The sequence below is a fragment of the Triturus cristatus genome, chromosome 11, assembly GCF_964204655.1.
Source record: "Triturus cristatus chromosome 11, aTriCri1.1, whole genome shotgun sequence".
Classification (NCBI taxonomy): Eukaryota; Metazoa; Chordata; class Amphibia; order Caudata; family Salamandridae; genus Triturus; species Triturus cristatus.
In genome coordinates, this window is record NC_140594.1 from 1,048,011,200 (window position 1) to 1,048,039,150 (window position 27,951).

The 27,951-nt window shown below is 42.5% G+C and overlaps 1 protein-coding gene across 1 annotated transcript in view; it reads left to right on the forward strand.

Moving 5' to 3' along the window:
• The window catches only part of LOC146785924 (fetuin-B-like), a 65,598-nt gene that overhangs the window by 7,406 nt on the left and 30,241 nt on the right, over positions 1–27,951 (forward strand). The window contains exons 3-5 of the mRNA XM_085635322.1: positions 5,471–5,558; positions 10,123–10,286; positions 12,612–12,719. Of these exons, the coding sequence (XP_085491448.1) occupies positions 5,471–5,558; positions 10,123–10,286; positions 12,612–12,719 (360 nt within the window). The remainder of the gene's footprint in view (positions 1–5,470; positions 5,559–10,122; positions 10,287–12,611; positions 12,720–27,951) is intronic.

Consider the following 27,951-nt stretch of genomic DNA (forward strand, 5'->3'; position numbering starts at 1 on the left):
CTTTCGGCTATTCAGAAACACAGCAAGCTCTAGTAAGAGCAATTATTTCAGCCACTTTTGCAGAAGACATGCCTCGAAGCCAGGAGGCTTCCATTGCTCCCATACCTGTACAGATTGCTTATGTAGCTCTCAGGGTTCCTCCATTTTTCTCAAGCAGGACCCATTTACAAACAGTGGGGTCGATTCACAGAACTAATCTGTGATAAAATCCTAAACTTACTACTTTTGGTATTCTCAGAAGGCATTTAGTAGTAGTAAAGCTAGGACTCCTAAGTTTACAACTACTAAACTGAGAAAAAAATCCTAACTTTACGACTTTCGGTATTCACAAAAGGCATTTAGTACTAGTAACGTTATCTCTACAGAATGGGGTATGCACACAATAAGAGGATGTCCCATGACAATACTTACACATCATTCTATGCTGACACCTACTCCCGCTACAGGTTTAAGGCATCCGGGAAGTCCTGCTGCTATGGGATCAAAAGTAGCAAAAGAAAAAGCTACAGTTTTTTGTGCATTTCCATACATTTTTGTAAGCACTGAGAGAGCACAATCCTCTCTCTCACTGCAAAAGAGCACAACACATTTGTTTTAATCAGGCATTCCCAGTACAGAGGCACAACAGACATTCTCTCAGTTCTAAGAAGGCAATCAAACAATCATTATCCCATGGTACAATATCAGACACATCCTTATGTGTTAGCCTCTGTAAAGCCTTGGCCACTAGGGAAAAGTTGGATATCCACTGTCGACAGTAACCCATCATTGCCTAAAACATCCTCACTTCTCTCTGGGTGGTTGGCAGGTTCATTTTCAGAACTGCAGGGATTCTCTTGTGATACCTTCCTTGCTCCCTTCTTAATGTGATCTCTGAGATATAGAAATTCTCTTTGAAAATACTGCAACTTACTCATGGACACTTTATGTCCATTCTGAGCAAAGTGGTATGTTAGACCTGTCAGCTTAGAATGGTCTTCCCCCAGGCTTGTTGCCTGCTTACTGGTTCTTTTTGTTGTACTTAGGACTCTAAGCACTTTACCACTGATGACCAGTGCTAAAGTGCATGCACTTCTCCCCTAAACATGGTAACATTGGTGTATCCACATTTGGTATGTTTAATTTACTTGTAAGTCCCTTGTAGAGTGATGTAGCATCTACCCAGGGCCTGTAACTTAAATGTTACTAGTGGGTCTGCAGCACTGATTGTGCCTCTCACACATGTAGCCCTTTAAACCTGTCTCGGGCCTGCCACTGCAGAGCCTGTGTGTGCAGTCTACTGCCATTTTGACTTGGCATTTCAAACTCCTTGCCAAGTCTACCCCCCCTTTATTACATATATGTCACCCCTAAGGTAACGCCTAAGTAGCCCAAAGGGCAGTGTGATGTGTAACTAAAAGGTAGGACATCTACTTTTAAGTTTTGCATGTCCTGGTAGTGACAAATACCAACATTTGTTTTTCACTACTGTGAGGTCAATTTTTTTCATAGATCAACATTGGAAATTCCTTATTACACTTTTAAGATGTAATTCTTGATTTGAGAAGGAGTAGCTGTGTCATGTTTTTTTATCTTTTCTATGGTGATGATAAATCCTCTTTACTGGTAAAGTTGGATTTACAATTATTATTTTAGATATGCCACTTTTAGAAAGTTGGCATTTCTCTGCTCTTAAAGTGTGCCTGCAGCCTGTGTTGGGTGGGTGACAGCTTGACTTTGTGCATTCCCTCTAGACAGCCGCACACAATGGGAGGGTAGTTGTGCCTGAGTGCCCATATGCATCCTGAAAGCTCTTCCTGGGCAGGATGAGAGAGGAGTTGGCATACCTGAATAAGTAGTGTCCTGTCCCCACACAAAGTGCTGAGTTCCCCCTACAGATAGTCTAGAGCAGGGGTCTCCAACAAAAATGTATGCCTTCCGCCAGATTACACTGTGCATGTCACTACCCAGTTAACATTTCAACATACAAACACGACACAGATTTCAATGCAACCACATCCTTTAACTAGCATTACAAGAATACATTTAACTAATATATTATATGTGACCAGTGTCACCTTGCTAAGAAAGTACATGCTGGCTTCCATGCAACATAGTTACTAAATATTACATTCAAGTAAGGAACTACATGACAAAACCACACTAAAATAAGATAAACCATACTTAGGGTATCATTGTACTTGCAATAATTCAACTGAGAGACTAAAAGCCATATTCAACTAAAACAATGCATGTCATCATCCAAAAAACATGGTAATTACTGCACTCCAGCTAACACAGTATTTTCAGTCAACATATACAAGCCACTGTAGAGCAATAATGACAGATACTCTCCCCTCTTATTACTATGCACGATTCCCATCACTAATCAAAAAATGTATTAGGAAAGTTTTAAAAAACAAAGTCGAAACACCATTTAATCAATTCAAAAACACAATGCACGTTTACAATAAAAACTTATAGCGCCACATATTTCAAAGCGGTGTTCACCTAAAGTGCTAGTAATGCTACCAGGTCGGCTGAGCAATCAAATTAATCACAAACTGAATGAATCTTCCTTTTCCTGATTCTTGGATATTAACCCAAAACGTGACCTAGTGGGTAACACATAGAAGGGTCTGTCAGCATAAAGATATAAGTCTACAATGTTAGAGATAGGGAGTATAATATGTTATTAATATGTACTTGGCAGCATGACCTAATATATGCAAGAATACAATGAACTTACTTGAGATATCCATTATATATGGATAAGGGTGCCTCAGAGCACACATTTTTATTTAGCTCTGTTGATGGGCGAACAGGGACCGCAAACTAAAGGTAGCTTGAATCACGTCAGCAAGTTGCTTATATTAAACCTGTTAATTCAATCAATAATTACAGTATTACTTCAAAATCTTTAAAACTACATTACTCATTTTTTTAAAACAGCACCATTTGCAGCCTTTAAAAATGATATAGAGTGAAAGCCTTGCAAATTCAGGCACTTATACCTGGGTGTCTAGATATTGATGTCTAAAAGTTAGGCCAATATACACTCAATTACGCACAGTAGCAACACAGTGCTTAAATCAAATAAAACAATTAGATGGAAACATAAAAAAATTGAAGACAGAGGGAGCAGACAGACCAAATGGTCTCCTCAATGCATTATTCAAGCACGATGCGGGTTTCTGGGCTAGGTATTTAACACCACTTTTTAGTTTAATCTGGCAACAGAATACCGCTCCGAAATCCTGGAAAGGGAACATCTTCCACCCAATATATAAAAATGGAAGTCACACATCGCCGGAAAATTATAGGCTTTTAGCCTTCATAGACGTGGAAGCAAAACTGTGTGCTTCTTGCACCTTACAGGATCTCCAAGCCTGGGTGGAGGAGAAATGCCTGAATCCAAAAACCCAAACCGGGTTTAGGCCCAGGATGGGAATGATAACAAACCTAGCAATGTTGGCAATTTTAACGGAAAATGCAATAAGGAGGGAATCCCGGTTGATTCCCTGCTTCAAAGATCTTAAAAGTGCCAAAAGACATCCTTTGGACAAAACTGAAAGCATGGGGTATACCACAAAAAATGCTCAATTCAATTATAGAATTATATAGCGATACGTGTGCATAGGGGAAACTTGGAGACAGCAGCAGAGTGACCTCAAAAATTAACATCAATAATGGCCTGAAACAAGGTTGCATGCTGGCACCAAGTCTATTTAATTTGTATCTGGCCAACATGAATAACTGTCTGACAAAAGCAGAGAGCCATCCACCTATATCGGCTAATGAGGACATTGACTGTCTGCAATATACAAATTACATAGTTGTTCTGAGTCAAATCCCAATCGGCCTGCAAAGAGTAATCAACGCCTTGGCAAGGTACATCGAGCTACAAAGGTTGGAGCTGAACCTTCGAAAAACCAAAGTGGTACGTCTTGTGGATTCCAAACACAAGACGTATAAGTGGTTTATCAAAGGTTAGCAAGTCACGCCAGCCCATTCATGCAAGTATTTGGGCTTAACTTTGGGGTGCCATTACAAATCATATTATGTCTGTGCAAGCAAAAGCCCAATCTTTATTATTTGCTTTCAAGCTCTTAAAAAAGATATTGAGTTGCCCTTCACACAGCCATCTTCTGACAGTGATTGTGGCACAACTCTTACCTTCTCTGACATATGGCCTGGAAATATGGCACAGCAAAGAGATAGCTATGTTAAATGAGCTACAAACTAAGGTGTACAAAACAGTGTTTCTCCCCAAAACATCCTCCTCAGCCCAGGTGCATTTGGAATTCGGTCTTCAAAATCAGAAATTCCAAAGAATCCACACCTTTGTCTAACTGTAATGGAAACTCCACGCTTCAGAGAGCGGAACACTGAATAATTGATGTTGTGTTGAGGTAAAGGCTCAGATGGAGAAAAAAAGCCAACCCCTGGGGTGACTTGAGGAAAACATTAGTTGATCAGGAAATACACAAAGCATGGGACAGCAAGATGAGCCAAGCAGCATTCGCTTGGTTAAGTAATGCCGCAGGAAAAAATGTGTCGCTTTTGCAAGATAAAACAATCCTTGCGAAGTGGCGGCATGCTTGGGCCATGATACATTCGTATAGCAACTTGAGGCCACAAGCATATGTCTCAGCGCATTTTCATCGTCTTGGTTTTTATGATTCAAAAGATCTGCTTCCAACATGGAAGGGCAGGAAGCAAGACTTAAACTGCTGTTTATGTGGCTATGAAATGGAATCAATAAGTCATCTTATGTGTACGTGGCCAATGGTCATGGTCCAAAGGAAGACACACCTTAAACCAATCTTCCTGGAACTAAATATTCATACCTGCTGGCTGGCAAGCAGTCATCAGCTGGCTGGGATGTGCATCCATCCAACTGGCGTGTCAAGGAGTAACATTTTTTTCACCGGTAAATGAACTTCTCTGAAAAGCAGATTTGCACAAGTAATTTTAACATAAGGACAGCCCAACCCCGGGAAAAAATAGAACTCAATTTTTTATCAAACACTTTATAAACATCACACAATATACGTTAAAACTGAGGGAAAGACTTGCATGGCTTTAATTACATTGCACTTGTGATCCCAGATAAAATGTTGGTAGCCCTAGGACCCAGGACTCTGATCCAGGCAGAGGAACACAAAAAAGACCACTTCCTGGAATGTTATAACATCATCTTTATTCAATGTTATCCCGGGATAAGGGTCTTGTTCCTATCAAATTTAATCAACTGTTAAGATGCATTGTATTTTAGAAAGTGACATTTTATACAGTGTAAGAACGTATATTTTAATATAAGAAATGTACTTTATGGTTAGGAATAACCGAATAAAGTTTCCTTTGACATAAGCCAACATAGATTACGTTTTGTATTGTAGTACATACTTAAACCTAAAAAAATAAAGCTGTTCAAAATTGAAACAAATATTTTAGTTTTACGTCTAACTTGCCAAACCTTCATTTTCAGATTTATGGACAGTGTAAAGCTATCCTCTATCTGAGTTTGCCTTGGAGGAGAGTCAAACTGTACGGTTATAACTGTATCCTCAACCCAGGTACGGTGTTGTTCCCATTTTAAGATGTCGTCTGTATGTATGTGATTGACATTGATCCCCATTTTGAAGGAAGTGGATTAAAAAAGGCCTGACATATCAATAAACAGTAATTATGATGTTTAATTTGAATTTGAGTTTCTTAAAGTGTGTTTGGCCCACAGTACAAAGCATAGCAGCCTTATACACATACAGATAAATACAATTACAATTTAAAATGGAAACCTAAAATGCAATATGCTATAAGCAGGATGTATCTTTCTATATCAAACAAATGCATAAAAGAATAAAAACATGCTAAACACTGTGTTTAAACTTATAGGAATGCCTTAACACTAAAACTTCTTGTTAGTTGGCGTGACTTTTTACATGAATGTCCTAGCTTAGGGGCTGATTACGATGTCGTTCGAAAAGCAGTCAGACCGAATCAGTTTCGGAATGCTATCAGAAAGACTCGGCTACGGTGAGTCCGACTGACCGATTACGATGTGTCTGAACACCGTTTGATCGGACTCCCATTGACTTCAATGGGAGCCGGTGTTCCGAACAAGAACGCAGGCTCACAATGAAAAAGGGGTGTTTGGGGAAAACCTTGCTGCCTGTGGCACACTGTGCATGCATGGAAAGGGGGGACCCATGGTGTTGTACCTGGCATCTTTTGGCGTGGTTACCCCTGACTTTTTGCCTCTACCTCCTGTATTTTTGATGCTATGCTGGATGTCGTTTTTACTGGTATAGATGCTTTGGGCACTTTGCCACTGCTGATCAGTGTCAAAGTGCAAGTGCTCCCTAGGGAAATTGTGATGTAATTGGATATACATGTTTGGCATATTTGTTCTACCTGCAAGGCCCTAGTAAAGTGCACTGAGAGTGCCAGGGCTGGTAGTACAAATGCTACTAGTGGGCTGTAGCACTGGTTGTGCCACCCACAGGAGTAGCGCTAAAATGATGTCTTAGGCCTGCTTGCAGTGCCTATGTGCAGTCCAGGACTGCCATGTCGACCTGGCCAGTGCAACCACTGACCAGGCCTTACCCTTCCCTTTCTGTACATGTAAGGCATCCCTATGGTGGCCCTAGGTACCCCCCTGGGCTGGGTGCTGTGTATCTGAAAGGTAGGGCATGTACTGAGGTGTGTAACATGCCCTGGTAGTGAATTACAGCCATTGTCGTTTTTCACTGCTGAGAGGTTATCTTGCCCATAGGACAGAATGGGGGATGCTGTTTACATGCCTATCTTCCCCTAAAGGCAAGATAGAAAATCCAAGTTTGGTATCTTTGTGCTCAGAATTTAATTATACATCTTTTTAGAAAGATGGTTTTTAAATTCATTGTGTGAGAATAGCACTTTTTAGAAAGTAGCTATTCTCCTGTTTAACCTTCCTGTGTGCCTGTGTGCAGATTGGCTGACTGGTGTCATGTTATGGGCTAGGTGGCTCCAGGAGTCTGGATGAGTCAGCAGCAGGGTGAATAGGGAGATCTGCTCTAGATGGGTGGGAGGAGTAGCCCCTGGGTTTTGAATAGGGCGGCCTCTGCCAGCACAATGCTGGCTTCTCTCCCTGCTGGCCAGGCTGAGGACTCTGCCTCTGCCAGCACAAAGAAGGCTCCACCTCCTGCTGGGCGTCCAACGACCCTGCCCCTCACTCTGAAAGGAACCAGGTGCTCCAGGGCAGAGCACACCCAGGAACCGGTTTGAGCAGGGGAATCCCTCCACTGAAACAAAGAGAGACAAAGACTTGGAGGGGTATAAGAAGAGGACCCCAGACACCTAAACTTTAGATCACTGTGGAACTAAGAAGGAACCTCTGCCAAGGAGAAAGCTGGAAGGAACTGAAGAGGAGAAGACTGCCTGCTTGCTGTTTTGCTTTGCTGCCAAGGAGAGGGGAAGGACTCCGCTGTGTCCCCTTCTTTAAATTCTGATCTCCAAGGGCCTGAGGAGAGCTGGCTCCCTGTTATGAAGTCCCAGGAAGAAAAGGACTTCACCACCAGCTCCCCTGGAACTCTGCTGAGGGAGTTCTGACCTGCCTTGGAGTGCTTGCCTAGTCTTGGGGTCTCAGGAGGTCGTTTTGCTGTGTTTGGGAGCTGGAAAGCAGAAAGCGTGAACAAGATTAACTGGTACCCATCACATCATCCGTTTGAGGGTCGCATCATCCGGTTGCGAGTCGCAAGATCGAGAGTGCGAGAAGAATTTCATCGCGGCGTCATCGCAGCACCCGGAGTCCCCGCATCGCCGAGTGCGTCGAGCATCGTCCCGGTGAGTGAAGATTCCTGACACTGCGAAGGTCATCGCAGAACCAGTTTGCGGGCCGCACCACTGCCGGTGCGTGAAAGTATCCAGTCGCTGCGTGCGTCGACGCAGAGTCCCGTCCCGTGGCGCATCGATGGTTGCGGCGCCAGAAGTCAACGCCGCGCATCGCGCCCCATCGAAGAGCGTCGAACCGTACCTGTGCGTGAAGCTTCCCCCTGAGAAACCTACGCAACGAAAGCCAAAGTCATCGCATCCTCCCCCTACAGATCGGAGCCGGCGCATCCACCTCTGCTGCATGAAGCAGGGCTGCTGCAAAGCCTCCCCAAGGTCTCAGGAGTATCGCATCGCCTTTGCCATCTTCATTGTTATAGCTTTTGGGAACCTTAGCTGAACTACAGGTACTGTTGGGCACGAGAGTGTCACATTTTGTGCATTGAGAGTCGCATTGTGCAGGACACTGATTTTTACATCCTGGAGTACTTTCTACAAACTCTTGAACTATATTTAAAGTAACCTTTTTAATTGTATGTTGGTTTTTCTGTAGTGTTTGGTCTTGTGAAGTTTTTAGTAAAGATACCTTATTTTTCTAAAACCGGTGTAGAGTAAATCTGTGGTGTTTTCACTGTGTTACTGTGAGTGTTGGTACAAATACTTTACACATTGCCTTTGATAGCCTAGACTGCTCAGGCCAAGCTACCTAGAGGGTGAGCAGGGGTTATCTTAACAGTGTATCCCCCTTTCCCTGACTAGAAGCAAGGGTCGCTACTTGGACAGTGGTACCTACCCTGCCATCTAGAGACCCCCAGATCTAACATTTCCTATTTCTAACACATGGGTACCCCGAGGGGCCCAATTTGGAGGGCCCCGGCTGAAGGGGGGGCCTGCTACAGGCCCCCAAAGTCAGATTACAGCCCCGGGTGAAGGGGGGCCTGCTACGGGCCCCCAAAGTCAGATTACGACAGCCGATCCGAGTCGGAACAACCAATTAGGATAGGCTGTCCAAATCCAACATCCTAATCACTCGTTCTGAAACGTGGCACGTAGTCCTGTAAGAGTCGGCTCAGACCGACTCTGTTACTCCGGATGCCGTTCAGAGCCGAGTCGGACAGTTCTAATGATTTCCGGACATCATAATCGGTCGTCCGGAAATGTGTCAGAGTCGGTCGGAAACAAGGCTTCCGAATCGGATTTGACCAAATCGGATGCCGTTTGGAGCCTTTCTGAATGACATCGTAATCAACCCCTTAATCTTAAATATAGGCCAGTTATTAGTTTCATAGCCCGTAAGATCAAGGGGCCCCTCCATGCACCTTGCAGGATGGCCCCCTCAAATTTCGTTATCCCACTGTCACTTAGCAGATAAAATATTTCACCTACTGTACTATCAAACTGTTCTTTGTGTAGTATCTTGGTTATTGTAGTGGACTTGATCTTGTCGTAGCGTTTGCAGAACAGAATACAATGTTCCATGTCCTCTATTTACCACAGAAGCATTTGTCTGAACCTGCTGGGTTTCTTCTAATCTTCAAGCAGGCATTCCCTCTTAGCAATTATTGAGTATTCGGCGATGGAACAAACATGCTGGTGTAGCAACTCGGTGGCAAATTTCCTAAAGCTTGATTTTGTGATGGTACTTTAAACTCATGAATGGCTTGCTGACAGTGGCATTTCACTTCTTACATGTTATCAGGTTCATTTGTGGGGACGGGGATAAACCCAGCCTCTCAGCTTTCTTGTCCTCCCATTGAATCACATAGATGGATTTTCACTGCATAGAAACATGTTCTTTTCACGCTTGGTCCACAAGGTTGGTGCCCTTTTAACTCAGCCTTTTGAATTCATACTTCATGGTAGCCATCTGACATTTGGTCTCAATGGAAGAGTAGCTGATGTCTGATTCCAACACTGCTGTAGGAAATCTTGTTGACAGTTTGAGCAGATATTTCCAGAATCTCCTCTCACAGTGACCTACATACACACTTGTCTTGTCAAATTCCTACAGCTCGGCTCCATATTTGATTTGACTTCCAACTTTGTTGATAAAACTGAAAAAACCTGTGGCTGTGCTTTTGCGCCATTCTCGCCATTCTCAAAATTGTATTTGCTGCAGCTTCTGAATTGCATTTGGAGGTTTGTATGTGGGTTTTGGATATGATGTAACTTATCGTGTGACTCAGGTGATTGCTATATCTTTACATTCCTGTCATTGTAGAATGAACCATGCATGAGAAATGCATGTAATGTAAAGCCAACACAAAGCTGGCATAATGTAGCATGTGAACTGCAGCTCAGAATTTTTTTTTGCTTTTTTCACCTTTACAGTTCATCAACCTTCACAATCCTCCATGTGTCCAGACTGCCCCACTCCTGGCAAAGATGCGCCTTCCTACCAATCAGTAGCTGATATAATGGTTGCAAAATACAACAAAGATAGTAATAACACACAGTACTACAAGGATTTTATGATAGAACTCTCATACGTGCAGGTAATTGCAAAATGTTTTCTCACTAAACATCAAAAGCTGATACATGCTGCAGAACTGTTAACCTGTTTTAAGTTACACGATTTATTATAATTTATTTAGTTAGTATTATTATGTACCATTCACAAACACCTACCTACAGCTGTGAAATTCTCACGGTACGTTATGATGCAAACAGGCAAACATGAGACCCATAACAGCTCCAGGGGGCAAGTGGTTATCACAAAATAATTTTCAAAGCCCTACAGACAAACAGATGCTGTTTCTTGCCTATTAAAATTAAATGTAGATTGTTCCAGACTGCTCAGATACAAAAAGTGTCACCACAGATCTCTCTAAACTAAAAAAGGGATATCAGATTAGAGATCAGAGGAGGGCCTCTGGCTGCAAAAAGTTGAGTATTTGAGATTTTGACCTCCAAAAGAACTGGTCCACTGCCACAGAAGGTCCTTGGCACAAAGTGGAGGGACTTAAACCACAGCAGGCCAATGAGGTTGAGCAAGAGTTTGTATAATGTAGTCATATTTCTTCTCTTTCAATAGAAGTGCAGCACTGATCTTAATGTACTGTAATCTGTGCAAAACCTTCTCAAGCATTCAAAGATAAATTAATTTGTCATAAAGCAGCCCTGAGAAAGCACATGCATTTGCAGCTGCCACTTTGGGGAATAGAAAGAACAACTTGTATTTAATTTGCTGGTGTTGAAGTAAAGAGTTTGATAACACTACTCAAATTTAAGGTGATAAGGAGAGATGATCAACAGGAAAACACAGGTTTCGCACAACGGTGCTCGATGTAGTTGGGGTACTGAGCACTCATTGTAGCCAAACATCGGTCCTGCAAAGAGGTTATTTTTATTTTCTTGTTCAACAGAATTATGGACTTTGTGGAGTTTATTTTTAAGAAATTGCTAGAAAGTGATCTCCAACTTTTTGACCAAATGATGGTCGCATAAACAGAATGGAGAAAGTCCTCATCCTTGACTCTTGGAATCAATTGTTTATAATTAGTGCTAGTTAAACAGCCCACTTCCAAGGGCTATACCAGTTTCTAAAGAATAAATGAGCACTGGATAGTGTCTAAGGCTTCAGATAAATCCAGTAAAATAAGGAGCCCTCATCCCCGCTGCCATCCATTGCTGTTTTGTCTCTTCTTTATAGTTTGGCAGTAAACAACTTGGGCTAGGCATGTTATGTTTTTACTTCAACAGGTATTATAGAAGCAGCTTTGGCATTCTCATTATTTAGAGAAAGGAAACAGAGAGAGGGCTCACTCATTATATATTTTCCTAATTCAGTGATAAATGGTTGACAAGAGTGGTCCACATTTTCCTGGTAGTACATACTTCAAGGAATGGATACCAGACGTACAGGCAGACCTGACTGTACTAAACATCTGGTCAAGGTCATGAATTTTACAAGGAATATCCAAGAGATCTGACATAGTAAGAAGATGTCATGGACCACAGGAAGCCGAAAGGCCTTTGCCAATATCAAGGTTATTAAGTATGTCCTGCAAAATTAAATGTGTTATATGTCACTACATCATCAACAAAAATACCAACCCATACACATATCTGCTTCACAATATCAGTTGCTATTATATTCTCAGGTACATGTAAGGAAGTACAGATCTAATATTCAATTTCTGCTTCTACTTACCTTGACAATGTAATGTAGCTGATATTGTGAAGTCAGTACTGTTGTAGGTAAATACACTTGTCATGAGGACCCACAAGTGTATTCCTTATTAAAAGGGGAAGAAAGAATGTGCTGTCTCTGCTATAAAGACCACAGTGAGAATGAAAGTTAAAATGGCTTTTTTTAATGTACTTCTAAAGATAACTAGTTAGTACAAAGCTGGCACTCTTAATTGTCCAAACACAACAAAACATTAAGATTTGTTTTTACTAAAGGACTTGACACAGTTTTGTAGCTTCTGGGTATTGTAGGGAGGAAGTGTTACTAATTCTTATTTTAACATTAAGTTGTCTGCACTTACCTCCCTGAGTTATCCCTCTGCCAACACATAATTTGAGACACAATGGAGGATGTGTGATATAGTTATAGTCAACTTAAATGTGAGGCTGCAATTTCCAATTAACATTTGCCTTTCACTGGTCATTCCCATAATAGGTGTTGGATAGGCACCATATTTGTACAGTGAAATAAGGGAAATGTGCTCACTAATGCAAAAGGTAAAACGTAGTTAAGTGCAGCTTCCCACATTGCAGGCATTACGCATTAATAAAGTTGTAAAGTTTAGCTGCCACATTAGATATTTCCCATCATTTGGATATCACTGACAAATGCATTTGTTCTATTTCAGAGGGTGTTTGGCCTAACATATTTTTTGGAATTCATTATTAAGGAAACAAACTGCTCTAAATCAGAAACTCATGTTACTGACTGTCACTTCCTGGAGGATGAACAAGCTGTAAGTGCAGAATTCAAAATACAGTCCTTGTAAATGATAGCTAATCTATACCAATGGTATAATGCATCTTATACTATTACAATATATGTAACTCTTTTAGGATAGGTGGCAACATTTGTAGGACGTTTCCATAATCAAGTTTGCTAACATATTACCCTTTCACTACTGTTTTTTTATTTTTATGTTTGCTATATCTATGAGGTGCCAAATATATAGTCTGACCACCACACAGTACCTAAAAAAAAACTTATGTGAGCATTAGGATGATGTCAGAGAAGCTTAAAAATGATTATGCATGGGCTGTTTTTTATTCACGATGGTATACTGTCAATTAAATTGGGCAGAAAGCAGGGCAGGTGTAAAGGCAGGAACATGAGATTTTGGGAATTCATTGCAAAAACCATATCCATTCTGGTGGGAGAATAGGATCTGTGAGCAGAACTGCAACGTTTCTAATTTACTGTAAGGAAATTCATTTGCATTGTGTGTTTCTACTGGTTTTTGTGTATTACTTCATCTCTTTGTGGACAGTGGCCTACTAAACAGCACTCATTGAAATTTGCTTTGCTAAAAAGGTTTGTATTTTTGGGCTTAGTGCAGTCCTGCTAATGTGAAACTGACTTGACTCCCTGTGAGTGCCTCCAGCTGTGAGGGCTTCAGGTTGATTCTTCACAACAATGAAGTATTAATAATTGAGGCAGAACAGTGTATTAATGTTCAGGCCATACTATCCGTACTATGTGGGCCATTTATTGGATTGCAAAGCAGAAATTCACACAGTTTAGAGAGCTGCACCTACCAGTGACAGCTCTACAACTGGAACCAAAGGCTCATGAGGATAAACTACAAAGAAATCCTTCATTTGGCTCTCAGTAATCTTGGTAACAATTGAAATTGCATATTTTAGCCTAATTACACCTTGGCCTAGAAAGACTGAGGTAGTCACTTAGGACCTGATTGACAAAGGCCTCCAAACAGATGGCGGATGCCCCGCAGTCGTGGGGGAATCTGCGCACACGGGCAGAATCTCCACAATGAGACTACTCATTGTGGAGATTCTTCCTTGAGTGCAGGAATTTCTCCACAACTGTGGGGCCTCCGCCATCAGTGCTGCGCCCCTTGTGACTCAGGCCCTTACAGTTTGGTGGTAATGAGAAAAGATGTTGTCCGTTGCTTGTGGTTACTCCACCTGAGTTAGAGATGCAGAAGCACCTGGGTTTCTGACAGCAGGGCATCAGCTCGCTCTACCATTAGAAATTCAACGCTAGTTGCCCATTCACTGCCAAGGCTGTCTGACTCTGTATGTTGTAATGTGCACTTATTTAGATGTTCATTTTTTTTCTCATTGAGTCTGCCACGTACGGCATGGCAGACTATGCCGGAAAAGGCAGAAATTACCCTTATGTGAGAGACATTCATTTTTTTATTTCACAGAAAAAGCATTACCAAATCATCATGTAGAGGGTGAACCACCACTAGCCTAGCAGAAATGGAGAAGTGGTTTGGCAGTGCTCTACCAAACTTAACATTTCCCGATCAGTATAAAGTAAATTTTTTGTTATCAATTTTAGGTTTGGTGCCTACAACCTGGGGACTATTTTGTGTCTGATTCAGTTCACGTGAATTAATGTGGTTTTCTGATATGTGACTGGAGGACGTCATGCATCCTCACTTCCTTCCAGTGCCAAGCATACGTTTACAACTTTATGGCAAAGCCTCAACATAAACACACAGGGCCAATTCACAAAGTTAAACTTAGATCACAAGTCTAAGTTTTAGACTTTCGGTATTCACAAAGGTAAGTTACAAGTACTATCTTTACGTCCGCACTTGGGGTTGATTCTCGACTCTCAGGGGGGAACTCCACCCTGAGTGTGGAGATTCCTCCCTGAGTGTGGAAACTGCGCCACGAGTGTGGATGTAAAGATACTACTCGTAACTTAACTTTGTGAACACTGAAAGTCGCAAACTTAGACTTTTGGTCAGTTTACCTTTGTGAATCAGGCCCACAGTATCCAGCTCTTGGTTGCCTTTTATTGCAAGGGTGGGAAGGGGGTCAAAAGAAGATTGGGAGCATTCATATGCCCCTTGTATTCCAATTCTGACTATCCCCTCTCATCTCAGCAACACAGCCGAAGGTTTGGAGTGTTAGAAGTTAGAGAAAGTGAAGCTCCCATCTTCCTCATTCAACATTTTAAATTTCACTCTCAGTCTCACATCTGATGATCAGAAGTTAAGGGTTAATGCTCAGTCCACAGTTTCTTTTTACAAGGACAGCCAGACCGCAGTACTCTACATTCCTCTGCCCTTCTTCCCAACTACCATTGAGAGTAAGGGCCGTGATATTAGAACATCCGAAATTCAGCCATGCAGTGTGGTGCTAGACAATCTGAACTGATTGATACCAGTTCCCTGTTGCACCCTAAGGGCCTGATTACGGGTCTGGTGGTCCGAGGACCGCCAGACTCGTGGTGTGGCAGCGGTGGTGGTCATTATGACCCTTGTAGTTGTGCCACTCTGAGACCCCCGACTCAACCTGGGAACCGTCATTCCCTGATGGTGCCACGGCAGTCCAGGGGCATCCATATGCTTGGTGGGGCCGCCTTGGTCCAACGCCATTGGCACACCCCTTCCTAATAGCAACTTGAAAACCCTATTTTGTGAGTCAGTAACAGTTTACCAACTCACAAAATAGGGTTGATACTTCTACAACTCTTTTTAGTGGTCGCAAACGGCCCGAATATCCATTTGTGGTCACAAAAAAATGGTCGTACATGAGGCCCTAATTTTTGATACATCTGAAGCCTTGTCTCTTTATATTATGGATCTTTTCTGAAAAAATATTTATTCTGGAACTTTATCAAAACTTAATGCCAGGAATTTGGCATAGTAATTCAGTGAGCAATTCAATAATGATCAACCATAATGATGTAATGTTGAAAGTTAAATGTTTAATTGAAAAATGGTTCCCTTTGAGCCCCTCTTGGTGGGAACATTTACACACAATCAAAATGATGAGCTTACTCATCGTAAAACTCTTTCTTATGATGCTACAAGTTGCATTTTTAGCTTTTTATGTAATAATAAGAAAGCAAGAATATCTCTTAATAAACTTTAAAACACCCCAATCAAATGGGGGAATCAGTTTTACAGGTTTTGTATGACACTACATTCAGCTTCAAACAAATAATCTCTTATATTCTGGATCCAGACATAATTAATATTAAATTGAGGTTTTGCTTAGAGCACTTTTTTCGATCTCCCTATTCACACAAACACATCATCTTAATATCCCAATCGTCCAAAGTTTTGGAAACCATTAACATTTTACCACTCATGTTCCCTAATTAAACCTATTCGTTGATAAATGCATTTAATCCCTAGATAATTCTATCTGGTATTACAAATGGATTAAAATAAATGGTAAGGGGAATTTTTGGAAGTTAAAGAAAATTCTCTTAGTCTTTCAATTTATGGAAGATGAATATATAATCTCTATGAGAGACCTCATATACAAATATATAATCCTTAAAATTATTTTATTCACTATAACAAACTAATTTTCTCCCTCAAATAAACATCAGCAGAAGCCCACTCAGGATGTTTCAATCCTAAAATGTAATCCTTGTAAATAAAACTGTGACTGAGACATTTTGGGAAGCGTCGGGAACAGACTTGACCATCTCTTTATCAACTTCAATCAATCAGGGGGCTTGTATAGCGTGCTACTCACCCGTGAGGGTCTCAAGGCACTGGGGGGGGGGGGCGGGTCCGGAGTTAGTTGAAGAGTCAGGTCTTGAGGTCTTTCCTGAACGTGTGCAGGGTCGGGGAGCATCTGATGTTCACAGGGAGCTAGTTCCACGTCTTGGCTGCGATGTAGGAGAAAGCTCTCCCGCCGGTTCTGTGTCTGTGGATGCGGGGGGCCTCTGCCATGGCGAGGTCGGCGGAGCGGAGGTTCCTCTTGGGTACGTGGAAGGATAGTCTCTCGTTGAGGTATTTGGGTCAGATGTTGTGTAGGGATTTGTAGGTGTGGGTGAGGAGTTTGAACTTGAACTTGGGATAAAATATGGCACAAAATTCATTCTACTTCAAGGGCTTTTCTTCTTTTACAGCGTGTCATATTATACTGCAGTGTTTATGCATAAGATTAAACATAATACATTATGAGTCCTAAAGGAGTACATATAGACTTATGTTTTCCACATGCTCTAAAGTTCAAGATGTTTAAATTTCTTTAATATACTGTGTTCCAATTCTTTTGTCTCTAAATAATGTTTCTCATCGTGAAGCAATAGGATATTTTGGTTATAACTTACTGTGGTTATCACATACTAGCTAGCTATTAACTCAATTATTTACAACATTAACTGTAACTTGCCACTCCACTATGCACAGGGTTGTCACAAAAGATGTAATTAGAGATGTCATAAGTATTGTTGTAAATTATATCATTTCACATATTACAAGTGATCTAATATGAAAGAGTATAAGCAGTGCATCATAAAGGTGTGACTAATAGTTAACGTAGTCTAGCTAGTGATTTGACAACACTGTGTTCGGAGATGCACAAATTATGGTAATTTGAAGGTGGTGCATACATTTTAGATTTGAGATATAAGTATAACTTTAGAACTTTTTTAGTTTGTGTAGTTTAAGTTTGATTTGTACAGAAAGGATACATTTTTCAATTAAAAAGTGTTTCAAATCGCAGAGTGGACTGTCAGCGAGTGAAGTGTGCAGGAATGCCTTCACTGCTTTTACTGCCCTTGAGATCAGAGGGGGACAGGACTCTGTGTCCCAGGATGCCTTGCAGCCCACGAGGAGGGGCCTGCTTCATGCCCGTTGCTGCTGCGCATTTAGGGCATCATTTTGGAAACGGACTGCCCAATAAGGAGTCAGGGGTCCGGTTTTCTCATAATGATGTGACCACCTTCACGGCGGTCGAAAAGTGTATCTTTCTTATTGTGGCTTGTGCTGCAAGCCACAGAACAAGACACAGTAGGAAATATGCACTTTCTAAACATCCCTGCACCGTGAAGCAGGCACCATGCGGTGCTAGCCACACGTTGCAGGGATGTTTAGGGGGCATCACAAGTGCCCCCAAGCCCTATAGCGGAGGCCTAGTGGGATGGGGGCTCTGCTAGGGGCCCCCAAAGTCCCTTTCCGTCTACTTTTCTATGGCGGTCGGACTGCCATAGACAGGCAGATGGAAAGGGACATTGTAATCCCTACTGCTGTGCCTCCGACTGCACGCATTATAATGCAGCAGTCAGAGCGCAGAAGCAGATGTAGGGCGGACCACCACCGACAAGCTGTCGGATGGCTGTTTGCCTGACATTGGAATAAGGCCCTAAGTGCTTTGAACTTTCCCGCGGCCCGGGACACCTTCACTGCTATCACTGGCCTCAAGGTCAGGAGGGAGACAGAACTCTGTGTCCCAAGATGCCTTGCAGCCCCCAAGGAAGGGCATGCTTCACACCTGTTACCGCTGTGCATTAAGCGCTCTGAAATTTCCTTCGGCCCGGGATGGCTTAACTGCTATCACTGGCCTGGAGGTCAGAAGGGGGACATAACTCTGTGTCCCACGATGCGTTGTTGCGTGCGAAGAAGGGCCTGCTTCACACCTGTTGACGCTGCGCATTGAGCGCTTTGAAATTTTCTGCGGCGTGGGATGCCTTCACTGCTATTACTGGCCTGGAGGTCAGAAGGGGGACAGTAGTCTGTATTCCAGGATGCATTGTAGCCCGCGAGGAGCGGCCTGCTTCACGCCCATTGCTGCTGAGTATAAAGAGCTTTGAACTTTCCTGCGTTACAGGCTGTGACCAGGCCAAGGGCAGATGCGTCCTGCACCCATCAGTGCCAGGAGGAGCTTGGGCATGGCACCCCTTTGATTTTCGTGCCCTGCAATGAGTTATTCGTCCTCTGCCCTTGGTAAGAATCTCTGCCTCATGTTACATATATTCCCTACGTGGCCATATTGGTAGATATTCCCAAACTGCATCTTAAAGCAAGTGAGACCACCATAGATCTGATCAACAAAGTAGTCCAGTGGATCAGGTGGAACTCTACACTGCAAGGTAGCTTATTGACAGAAATTCTTATGGCTTGGAGGGTGGGATTACTCAGAAGAATGCACAAGGAGCTCGAGAGAGATTGAGTCATCATCACTGTTAGGAAATCCAAAGCTGGCCAGGCACCTGGTATGGCACGCAGGGCAAGTACTCTCCTACATCAAGGAATACAAAATCTACAGTCTAAATTGCTGCTTCCTGGCCAAGCATCATGCAGAGGTGTTCAACCTGGTATCTGACTGGTCTCCTGATATATTATTCCTTACGAAGACCTGGGTCTCTCAGGACTCCATCGCTATTCCAGCCCTGGCCCTCTCCGCTGGCTATGCCATGAATAAACTGAACAGAGCAATGGGGAGTGGTGGCTTCTAGGCCTGAAAACCTTTGCTCCATTTTCCTGCTTCAATTCTAACAGAATCACATGTTAACACCATTCTTACTCAGTATTTGGAACTCAATTCGATACTGGACCCCTCTCAAAATGGTTTGAGGCCATGGCATAGTACGGAATCTGCTCGGTTCGCAGTCACTGAGCAGCTGCGAGCCTCGCTGGACGAGTGCAGAACCTCGGCTCTGATTCTACTCAACCTGAGTGCAGCATTTGACACGGTCTCCCACAAGATCCTGCTGCATCGGTTGCAGGAGATCGGCATCGATGGCATAGCCCTTTCCTGGTTTGCGTCTTTCCTGCAAATAGGACCTTCCAAGTAATTTCCCCCCTTTCCATTCCCATACTCACCCTTTACGCTGTGGCATCTCCTAGGGTTCGACACTTAGTCCCACATTGTTTAATGTCTAAAGCAGGCCTCTGGCTCTGGTAGTAAAAGCCCACAACATCTCCCTTGTGTTGTATGCTGATGACACGCAGCTGGTGCTCTCCTTTACTAATGATACTAGTCAGGACTCTGCGAAGTTTCAGGAGGACCTGACTGCCATCTCTGACTGGATGGCAGCCAATTGTTTTCAATTGAACTCTACTAAATCGGTGATCCTCCTTTTAGGGAGAGACCCCCACCTTTGGGGTGGACATTGGTGGTCTCTGGAGCTTGGCACCCCCCGTTGCCTAAAACTGCTGTCAAAAATTTGGGTGTCTGGGTGGATAGCTCCCTCTCCTTCTACGCCATTGCCAAATCAGTAGCAGGCACCTGTTTCGGACTGTTACGGGGCCTAAAGCCCATTCTAGGACTTTTTGAATCTCACATCCATCAGATGATTGTCCAATCCACTGTCTTGGCTAGGCTGGACTATTGCAATGTGCTGCTCCTTGGCTCGAAAAAGGCAGTGATTAAAAGGCTCCAGCGCACCCAGAATGCCGCAGCCCACACTCTGGCCTCCTTCGCTGACTACAGTGGCTGCCAATGGAGCAAATAATCCACTTTAAAGCTCTTTGCATCACCCACAATATTCTCTTGGGCTCTTGCCCTGCGATTCTGAGTAATCTGTGCCTTCCCTACGTACCTGCCATGCCTTGCACTCGGCGGACCACCATCTGGCCTGCATGCCACGGGTATGCAGAGCCAGAGATGTAGGGCGATCGTTCCAGGCGATTGCACCTGCCCTCTGGAACTCCCTGCCTCTCTCCATCCGTAGCACTTCCAACCACTGGGCTTTTAGAAGGGCTGTGAAAACCTGGCTATTCTCTGATCATTAGGTGCCTCAGCCGACCTACTCTACTGTGCTGCTTTTAGCGCTGGAATGTCCCATTGCTGGGACAGCCATTCGCTCTATAAATATTTTAACATGACATAACATTAATTTCTATAAAAAAATGTCAACGCAGATCATGTTGCCAACCTTAAAGAGCTGATGGATTTTATATCAGGTTTGGAGGAGCTCCTGGCCTCCCTGTGTCATGGATTTAAGATTATTATAGGGGGTGACTTTGATGTCAAACTGGGGCCTACACAAGTGGAGAGTATTCAGTATATGTTTGATCATTCTTCTACCGGATGTGTTAGCCAAGCTAAAGATAAGGGCACCAAGCCCTATTCCAACTCATTAAATCATTCAACCTGCTGAATATCACAAAGGTATTCCACCTTCTATACACAACTAAAGTAACCTTTGAGAGCGGGGAGAGCTGCTCTGTCATTGTGTATATATCCATAGATCAGGAAATTTGTACCTGTGTTGTGGAAACAAAAATTAATTTGTCTGTTTAGCGATCGCAGCCCCCTGAGCCTTGAATTATTCAACTCGATCGGGAGATGATCACCAAACGTGCCCACACAAACTTTAGATACCAAAACACAAGGTTGATGTCTGGTGTGGAGAAATGTGGATATGACTGCCCTATTAGGCAAAATTTGCTCCAACTATCTACCACTGGTGCTTGCCTGCCTCAAGCCACCTGAATGCCCTCTTGCAGTGTCCTCCGACATTTTAGATTTAGGATTAGTGGTAAGGGGCATGTTAATGAACTCTAGCAGTTCTAGGCCAGATGGCTTCACTTGGTTTGATCAAGTCTGCAAAAAGGCCTCCACATCCCTGCATGAGGCTCTGAAGGACAACCCTAGGGGTGTGCGGAAGGTGCGTCATTATTGACAGGCCTACAGGGATGCGCAAAGGATCAGGCAGTGGCAATTACAGGATGAGTCCTGGGGAGATATGGTGAGGGCCTGTAGGCTGAAAGATTCCAAAACCTTTTGGGCTGTAACCAGAAACATGGGGGTACACTCGAACACTGTAATTACCGCTATAAGCCAGTATGCCTGGGTCAAACACTTTAATATAATTTATGGCTCCCTAAGTGACCTGGGGATGACTCACAAGGAGGAGGTAGAATTTCCTTTGTCACAGAAATTCTCTGTTGAAGAAGTAAGGGCCATAAACAAAAGCCCATGTATGAAGGTGCCAGGTTCAGATGCAGTGCCAATGGATTTATTTAAAATCGTCCTGTCCTATGGGCCCCCTTACTTTGTAACTGCTTTAATGCCTTATGTAAGACTGGCTCACTACAATCTTGGTGTTCATCCCTCATTGTTCCTGTTTTTAAATAGGGCAACCCCCAATTGCCTGAATGCTATCGTCCAATTTCATTATTGGACTCCTCTGTTAAGAAATTGGGTCCGGTGTTTCTGGGTCACATTTTGCATTGGGTAGTGGCAACTGGTACACTGTCAGAGGACCAGTACGGATTTCATGATGGCCTGGGCTCAGTGGAGAAATGTTTAAACCTGCACTTGCTGATAAGCAAGTATACCATTACCAAGCAGGGCTCCATGTTGACTTCTCCTGCACCTTCAACAGTGTGGTGACATCAAAGCTCTGGGGGATATTGACTGCTATGGGGGTTAATGGTGATCTGGCCCTTCATTTTGACCTCAGTCGGTACAGTCCTTTAGGTGTGAGGACAGAGGGATTCAAGGTCGGACCTGGGGTACATCAGAGGTGCTTTTTAGCTCCAGTATTATTCCTATTATATATTAATGGTCTTGGTCCTGTCTTTCTATACAGCGTCACTGATGCCCCATCCATAGCTCAGAAACAGGTCCCCGTATTGTTATATGTGGATGATGCAGTTTTCTTGGCCTAGAACCCCAAACGGTTGAAAGATTTTAATTGATGAATTTGTCCTATTTATGGGATCTCTGGGTCTGGTGACAAACCGCTCCAAAACATTCATAATGATGTGTAATTTAAGGCAAACTAAGATGAGGGGCATCAAGTTACAAGGCCAACCTGTGGCCATCACCCCTGAATTCTCCTATCTGGGACTGATTTTTTACTCAAAGGGGGAATTGTGGGCCTTGAATCTCTGCTGTAAGGCAACACTTTAGTGGTATTATTGAGTTTGTTTTTACTCTGGCCGGACGCATCAGGGAAAAGCCCATGATCCTCCCATGTTCAAGCAAAATAGACAAACCACTAGAGAAATGATTGAGTCCTCTAAGGCCATGATCAGAGAGCATGCTGCCCTGCACACGGCCGTGGGAATGGCACCATATTTATGCTAAAAAGTGTCACCTCAGAGCCTGTTACACTTCGCTTTCTTTTGTAGTTTTATCAGGAATGTAGCAAGATGCATCTGCTTCCCATTGTCAGGAACCCGGGTATGGCTGCACTGGAGTATCTGCAAACCATGGAGTGCTTTTCAAACTGTGTCAATACTTGCTCCTTTCTAAAACATGCCTTTAAAAAGAAGGAACATTTCTTGTTTTAGCTGGTTTTTATGTCTGACTAATTTTTAAGCAAAAATAGCAGCACCTCGGTGTTGTCTATTTATCTGCTCTGTTTTTAGCTGTTTTTATATGGATAATCAGCTACAGGGGCTATACGATATATGCATTTTAATGCCAAAAAGGTCACTGGTTGTTTTCTTTTTTATGATAAAATGCTATCCAATTTGCAATGTATTTTTAACTTCACATGTACTGTCTTTTTATTCATTGTGCTTTTATGGCCACATTTCTTGCCGAAATAAAGATTTTTTTTAAAGTGGGGTAGAGTGTTGTGGAGTGGAGTGTCGTACAGTGGAGTGTCAGAAAGGAGTAAAGTGGAGTGGCATAGAGTGGAATCTCATACAGTTCCATAGCATACAGTGGAGTTGCGTAGAATGGAATACCATTGAGTGGAGTGGCATAAAGTAGCACAGAGAGCAGTGACATAGAATGCAAAAACATGGAGCCAAATGGCATCGAGTAGAGAGGCATAAAGTGGAGTGGTGTACAGTACAACACTCTACTGTATGCTACTTCACTGCAAGCTACTCTGATCTATGCCACTACACTCTACGCTACTCTAATCTACACAGCACTACACTACTCCACCCTATGCTGTTCCACTCTACTTCACAACACTTTACACCACTCCACTCTATGCCACTCTGCTCTACCTCAGTGGTGTAGAGTAGAGTGGTGTGTAGTCGAATGACCATACAGTTGAGTGGCGTAGAGTGGAGCGGCATAGTGTGAAGTGACATAGAGTGGAGTAGAGTGCATTGGAGGGGCGTAGATAGGAGTGACATAGAGTGCAGGGGTATAAAGTGTAGTGGCATAGAGTGAAATAGTGTAGAGTGGAGTGGCATAGAGGGGAATAGTGTGGAGTGGCGTAGACTAGAATAGCATAGAGAGGCATGGAGTGGAGTGGCATAGAGTGGAATACCATAGAGTGGAATACCATAGAGTGGTGTGGCATAGAGTGGTGTAGAGTGGGAAACCGTAGAGTGTAGTGGCGTAGAGTGGAGTGGTGTTAAGTAGAATAGCATAGAGTGCAGTGGTGTGGAGTGGAGTGGTGTAGAATATAGTGGTGTATAGTACAATGGTGTAGAGGGGAGTGGCGTAGATTCAAATAGCGTAAAGTGGAGTGGCATAGAGTGGAATAGCATGCCGTGGAGTAGAGACGAGTGGCGTAGAATGGAATGGCACAGAGGGGAGTGGTATAGAGTGGAGTGGTATAGAATAGAGTGGCTATAGTAGAGTGGATAGAATGGAATAGCGTAGAGTGTAGTTACATAGAGTGGAGTGGCGTAAAGTGGGATGGCATAGAGTGGAGTGGCGTAGAGTGAAGTGGCATAGAATAGAGTGGCATAGAGTAGAACAGTAAAGAGCGGAGAGGCGCAAAGTAGAATAATATAGAGTGGAGTGGTATAGAATGGAGTAGCAGAAATTGCAGTGGCATCGAGTTGAATACAGTAGAGTGGAGTGGCATAGAGTGGAATACAGTAGAGTGGCCTAGAGTCGAGTGACGTAGAGTGGAATAACGTAGAGTGGAATGGCATATAGCAGAGTGGCGTAGAGTTAAATAACGTGCAGTGTTGTACACTGGAGTTATGTAGAGTGGCATAGTGTAGAGTGGAATAGTGTAGACTGAAGTTGTATAGAGTGGCGTGGAATAAAGTCAAGTGGTATACAATTGAATAGCATAGAGAGGAGTGACAAAGAGTGGAGTGTCTTAAAATGGAGTGGCACACAGTGGAGTGGAACATAGTGGAGAGGCATACAGTGGAATAGTGTAGTGGCGTAGAGTGGAATGCTGTAGAGTGGAGTGGCATAGAGTCATGTATAGTAGAGTGGCGTAGAGTGGAATAGCGTAGAGTGGAATTAGGTAGATTGGATTGCCATAGAGTTGTGTATAATAAAGTGACCTGTAATAGAGTGGTGCAGAGTAGCGTGGCATAGATTTGAGTGATGTATAACTGAATTGCATAGAGTGGAGTGACTTAGAGTAGAGTGGTGTACAGTGTTGTGGCGTAGAGTGGAATAGTAGTATACAGTCAACATTTTGAGTTAAAAATATCGACATACCAGAATACTGAGTCTAAAAAATCATGATATGGAAATATCGACAGCAAGAATATTGATGTCAAGAATATTGATTTTAAGGTACGTAATATTGATTTTTGAAATATCGAAGTCATTAATATTGTTTTAAAAAATATAGGGCTTTATTACGATGAGTGTCGGAAAGCCTCCTCAGGTCGGAGGTTTGTTTTTATTGTTGCATGGATTGGAGTGGGAATAGTAAATTTTACCCATCCACAATCCAACACTTTCCCTACTGTTTTACTGACTGGTGTAGGAATAGTAAATTTTATCCCTCCGCTAACCAGCACTTTCCCTACTGTTGCAGTTATTGGAGTGGTAATAATAAATTGTACCCCTCACCTATCCAAGGCTTTTCCTACTGTTGTACTTATTGGAGTGAAAATAGTAAATGTTATCCCTCTGCAATCTAACACTTTTCCTACTGTTGCAGTTATTGGAGTGGGAATAGTAAATTTTCCCCTCCACTATCCAACACTTTTCCTACTGTTGAACTTATTAGAGTGGGAATAGTAAATTTTACTGCTCCACAATCCAACACTTTCCCTACTGTTGTACTGAATGGAGTGGGTATAGTACATTTTACTTTTTCGTTATCCAACACTTTCCATACTGTTGTATTGACCGGAATGGGAATAGTACATGTTATCCCTCTGCAATCGAACAGTTTCCCTACTGTTGTACTGGCTGGAATGGTTATATTATCTATCGGCAATGAAACATTTTTACTGGAATTGCATTTGCTGGAGGTAGATTTGTAAATGTTAACAAGTTTGATTATTTTTGTATTGCGTGAAGTGGGAGTTGTAGGTTTTTTATATATTTATTATAATAGTTTGCATAGTTTTGCATAAATTGTAGTGGTATTAATATTAGATTTGATATTTTATTTTAAATTTTTATCATTTATATTATTATGTTTTTGTTTATTTCAAATTATATGTGTAAAATATTTTATACAACATTTTAACATTTTTAAGTTGTGGTTTGTATTTGTAATATTATTATATTTTTTAATAATTATGAAATTGTAATATACATTAAAATTAATTTGTTTATAAATTGTTTTTAAGTAAATATATGTAAATATACAAATTAATTATTATATATGTCTGTTTAAGTTTTTTTTAAATTAAGTTTACTTGGTATATTTGTTAAAATATATATAATCTAAATTAAAGTACTGTTATTATTTTTCGATATTTTTGTACTTGCCATTATAAATATAGAATGATGATATTTTTTACAACAACATTTTTGTCACAATATTTTTGGATTGCGATATTTTGGGGGTCGATATTCTGTCAGTGAACTGAGTGTTGTGTAGAGTGGGGTGGCATAGAGTTGTGTGGCATAGATTGGAATGGTGTGCAGTGGAGTGGCATACAGTAGAGTGTTGTACAGTTCCATGGTATGTTGTAGCGTGGAGTAGTGTGTCATAGAGTCGAGTGGCATGAAGTGTTGTAGAAGGGAGTGAAACATCATAGAGTGGAGTCACAAGTCGTAGGTTGAAGTGGCCTGTTATACTGTGGAGTGGCAAGTTGTAGATTGTTGTAGAATAGAGTAGAATGACGTACAGTGGAAGAGCATAAAGTGGAGCAGAGTGTTGTAGAGTAGAGTAGCGAAGAGAGGACTGGTGGGTTGTACTGTATGTATGAGGGGAATGGCATACAGTGGTGTAGGGGCACATGGTGTAGAGTGGAGGAGCATAGCATAGTGGAGTATAGTGCAGTACTGTATCATAGAGTGGAGCAAGGTGGTGTGGAGTGGTGCATAAGGAGCTGCATAGAGTGTTCTACAATGGAGTAGAGTGTCAGGGTTGGCATAGAATGGAGTAAAGTGTTGCAGAGTGGAAGAGCGTAGAGTGTTATAGAGTGGAGTAGAGTGTTGTACAGTGGCATAGAGTGGAGTGACATAGAGTGGAGTGGTATGTCATATGGTAGGGTGGTGTGTAGTAGAGTGGAGTGGTGTGTTAGAGTGTGCAGTGTCATATAGTGGAGTAGTGTAGAGTGGAGGTGTATGTCATAGAGTGGAGTAGTGTGTTATAGAGTTGGGTGTGGTGGAGTGGTGTGGTGTGTCGTAGAGTCTTGCAGAGTGGTGTACAGTGGAGGGGCATACAGTGGGGTAGAGTGTTGTGGAGTGGAGCAGTTTAGTGCCATACCGTACAGTAGAGTGGAGTGGCATGTGATACAGTAGTGTGTCATACAGGGTCTTACAGTAGAGTGGCGAACACTGAAGTGTGATGTCGTAGAATGGAGTGGTACACAGTGGAGTGCCTGTCACATGGTGGAGCCGAGTTGCATGTGGTAGAACACAGTGGCATGTCGTAGAGTGGTATGGAGGGACTATAGAGTGGAGTGGAGTGGACCGTCATAGATTGGAGTGATGTGTGATAGGGTGGAGTTGACTGTTGTGTCGTAGATTATTGTTTAAACAGAGGTTGCGTGAAAATGGGTGAACGGATTTAGATGAAATGTGACAGAAATATATACTATTAGTTTTCAAGTTATAGGGTCTGATTCACAAAGGTAAACTGACATTTTTGTGTAAGTTTAAGATTGTTCGCTATACACAAAGGTATTTTATGAGTAGTATCTTGTGTAGTTTCCAAACGTATAAACATAGGACAGTCCTATCTTTTTATATGCGGAGACTCCACAATCGTAAAGCTAGTGCTAGTAAATTGCCTTTGTGAATAGCAAACAACCATAAATTTACATGAAAGTGGATGTTTTCCTTTGTGAATCAGGCCCATAATGCACAAAAGCTTAATAATATATAGGTCTGAGGTATAATTTGGTAATTTCACAGCATACTGCGGTGTATGCCAATGACAACAGTATATGATTGGCTAAAGACTGCCCATACAAAAGTGAAAGGTAGCCATATTGTTTAGAC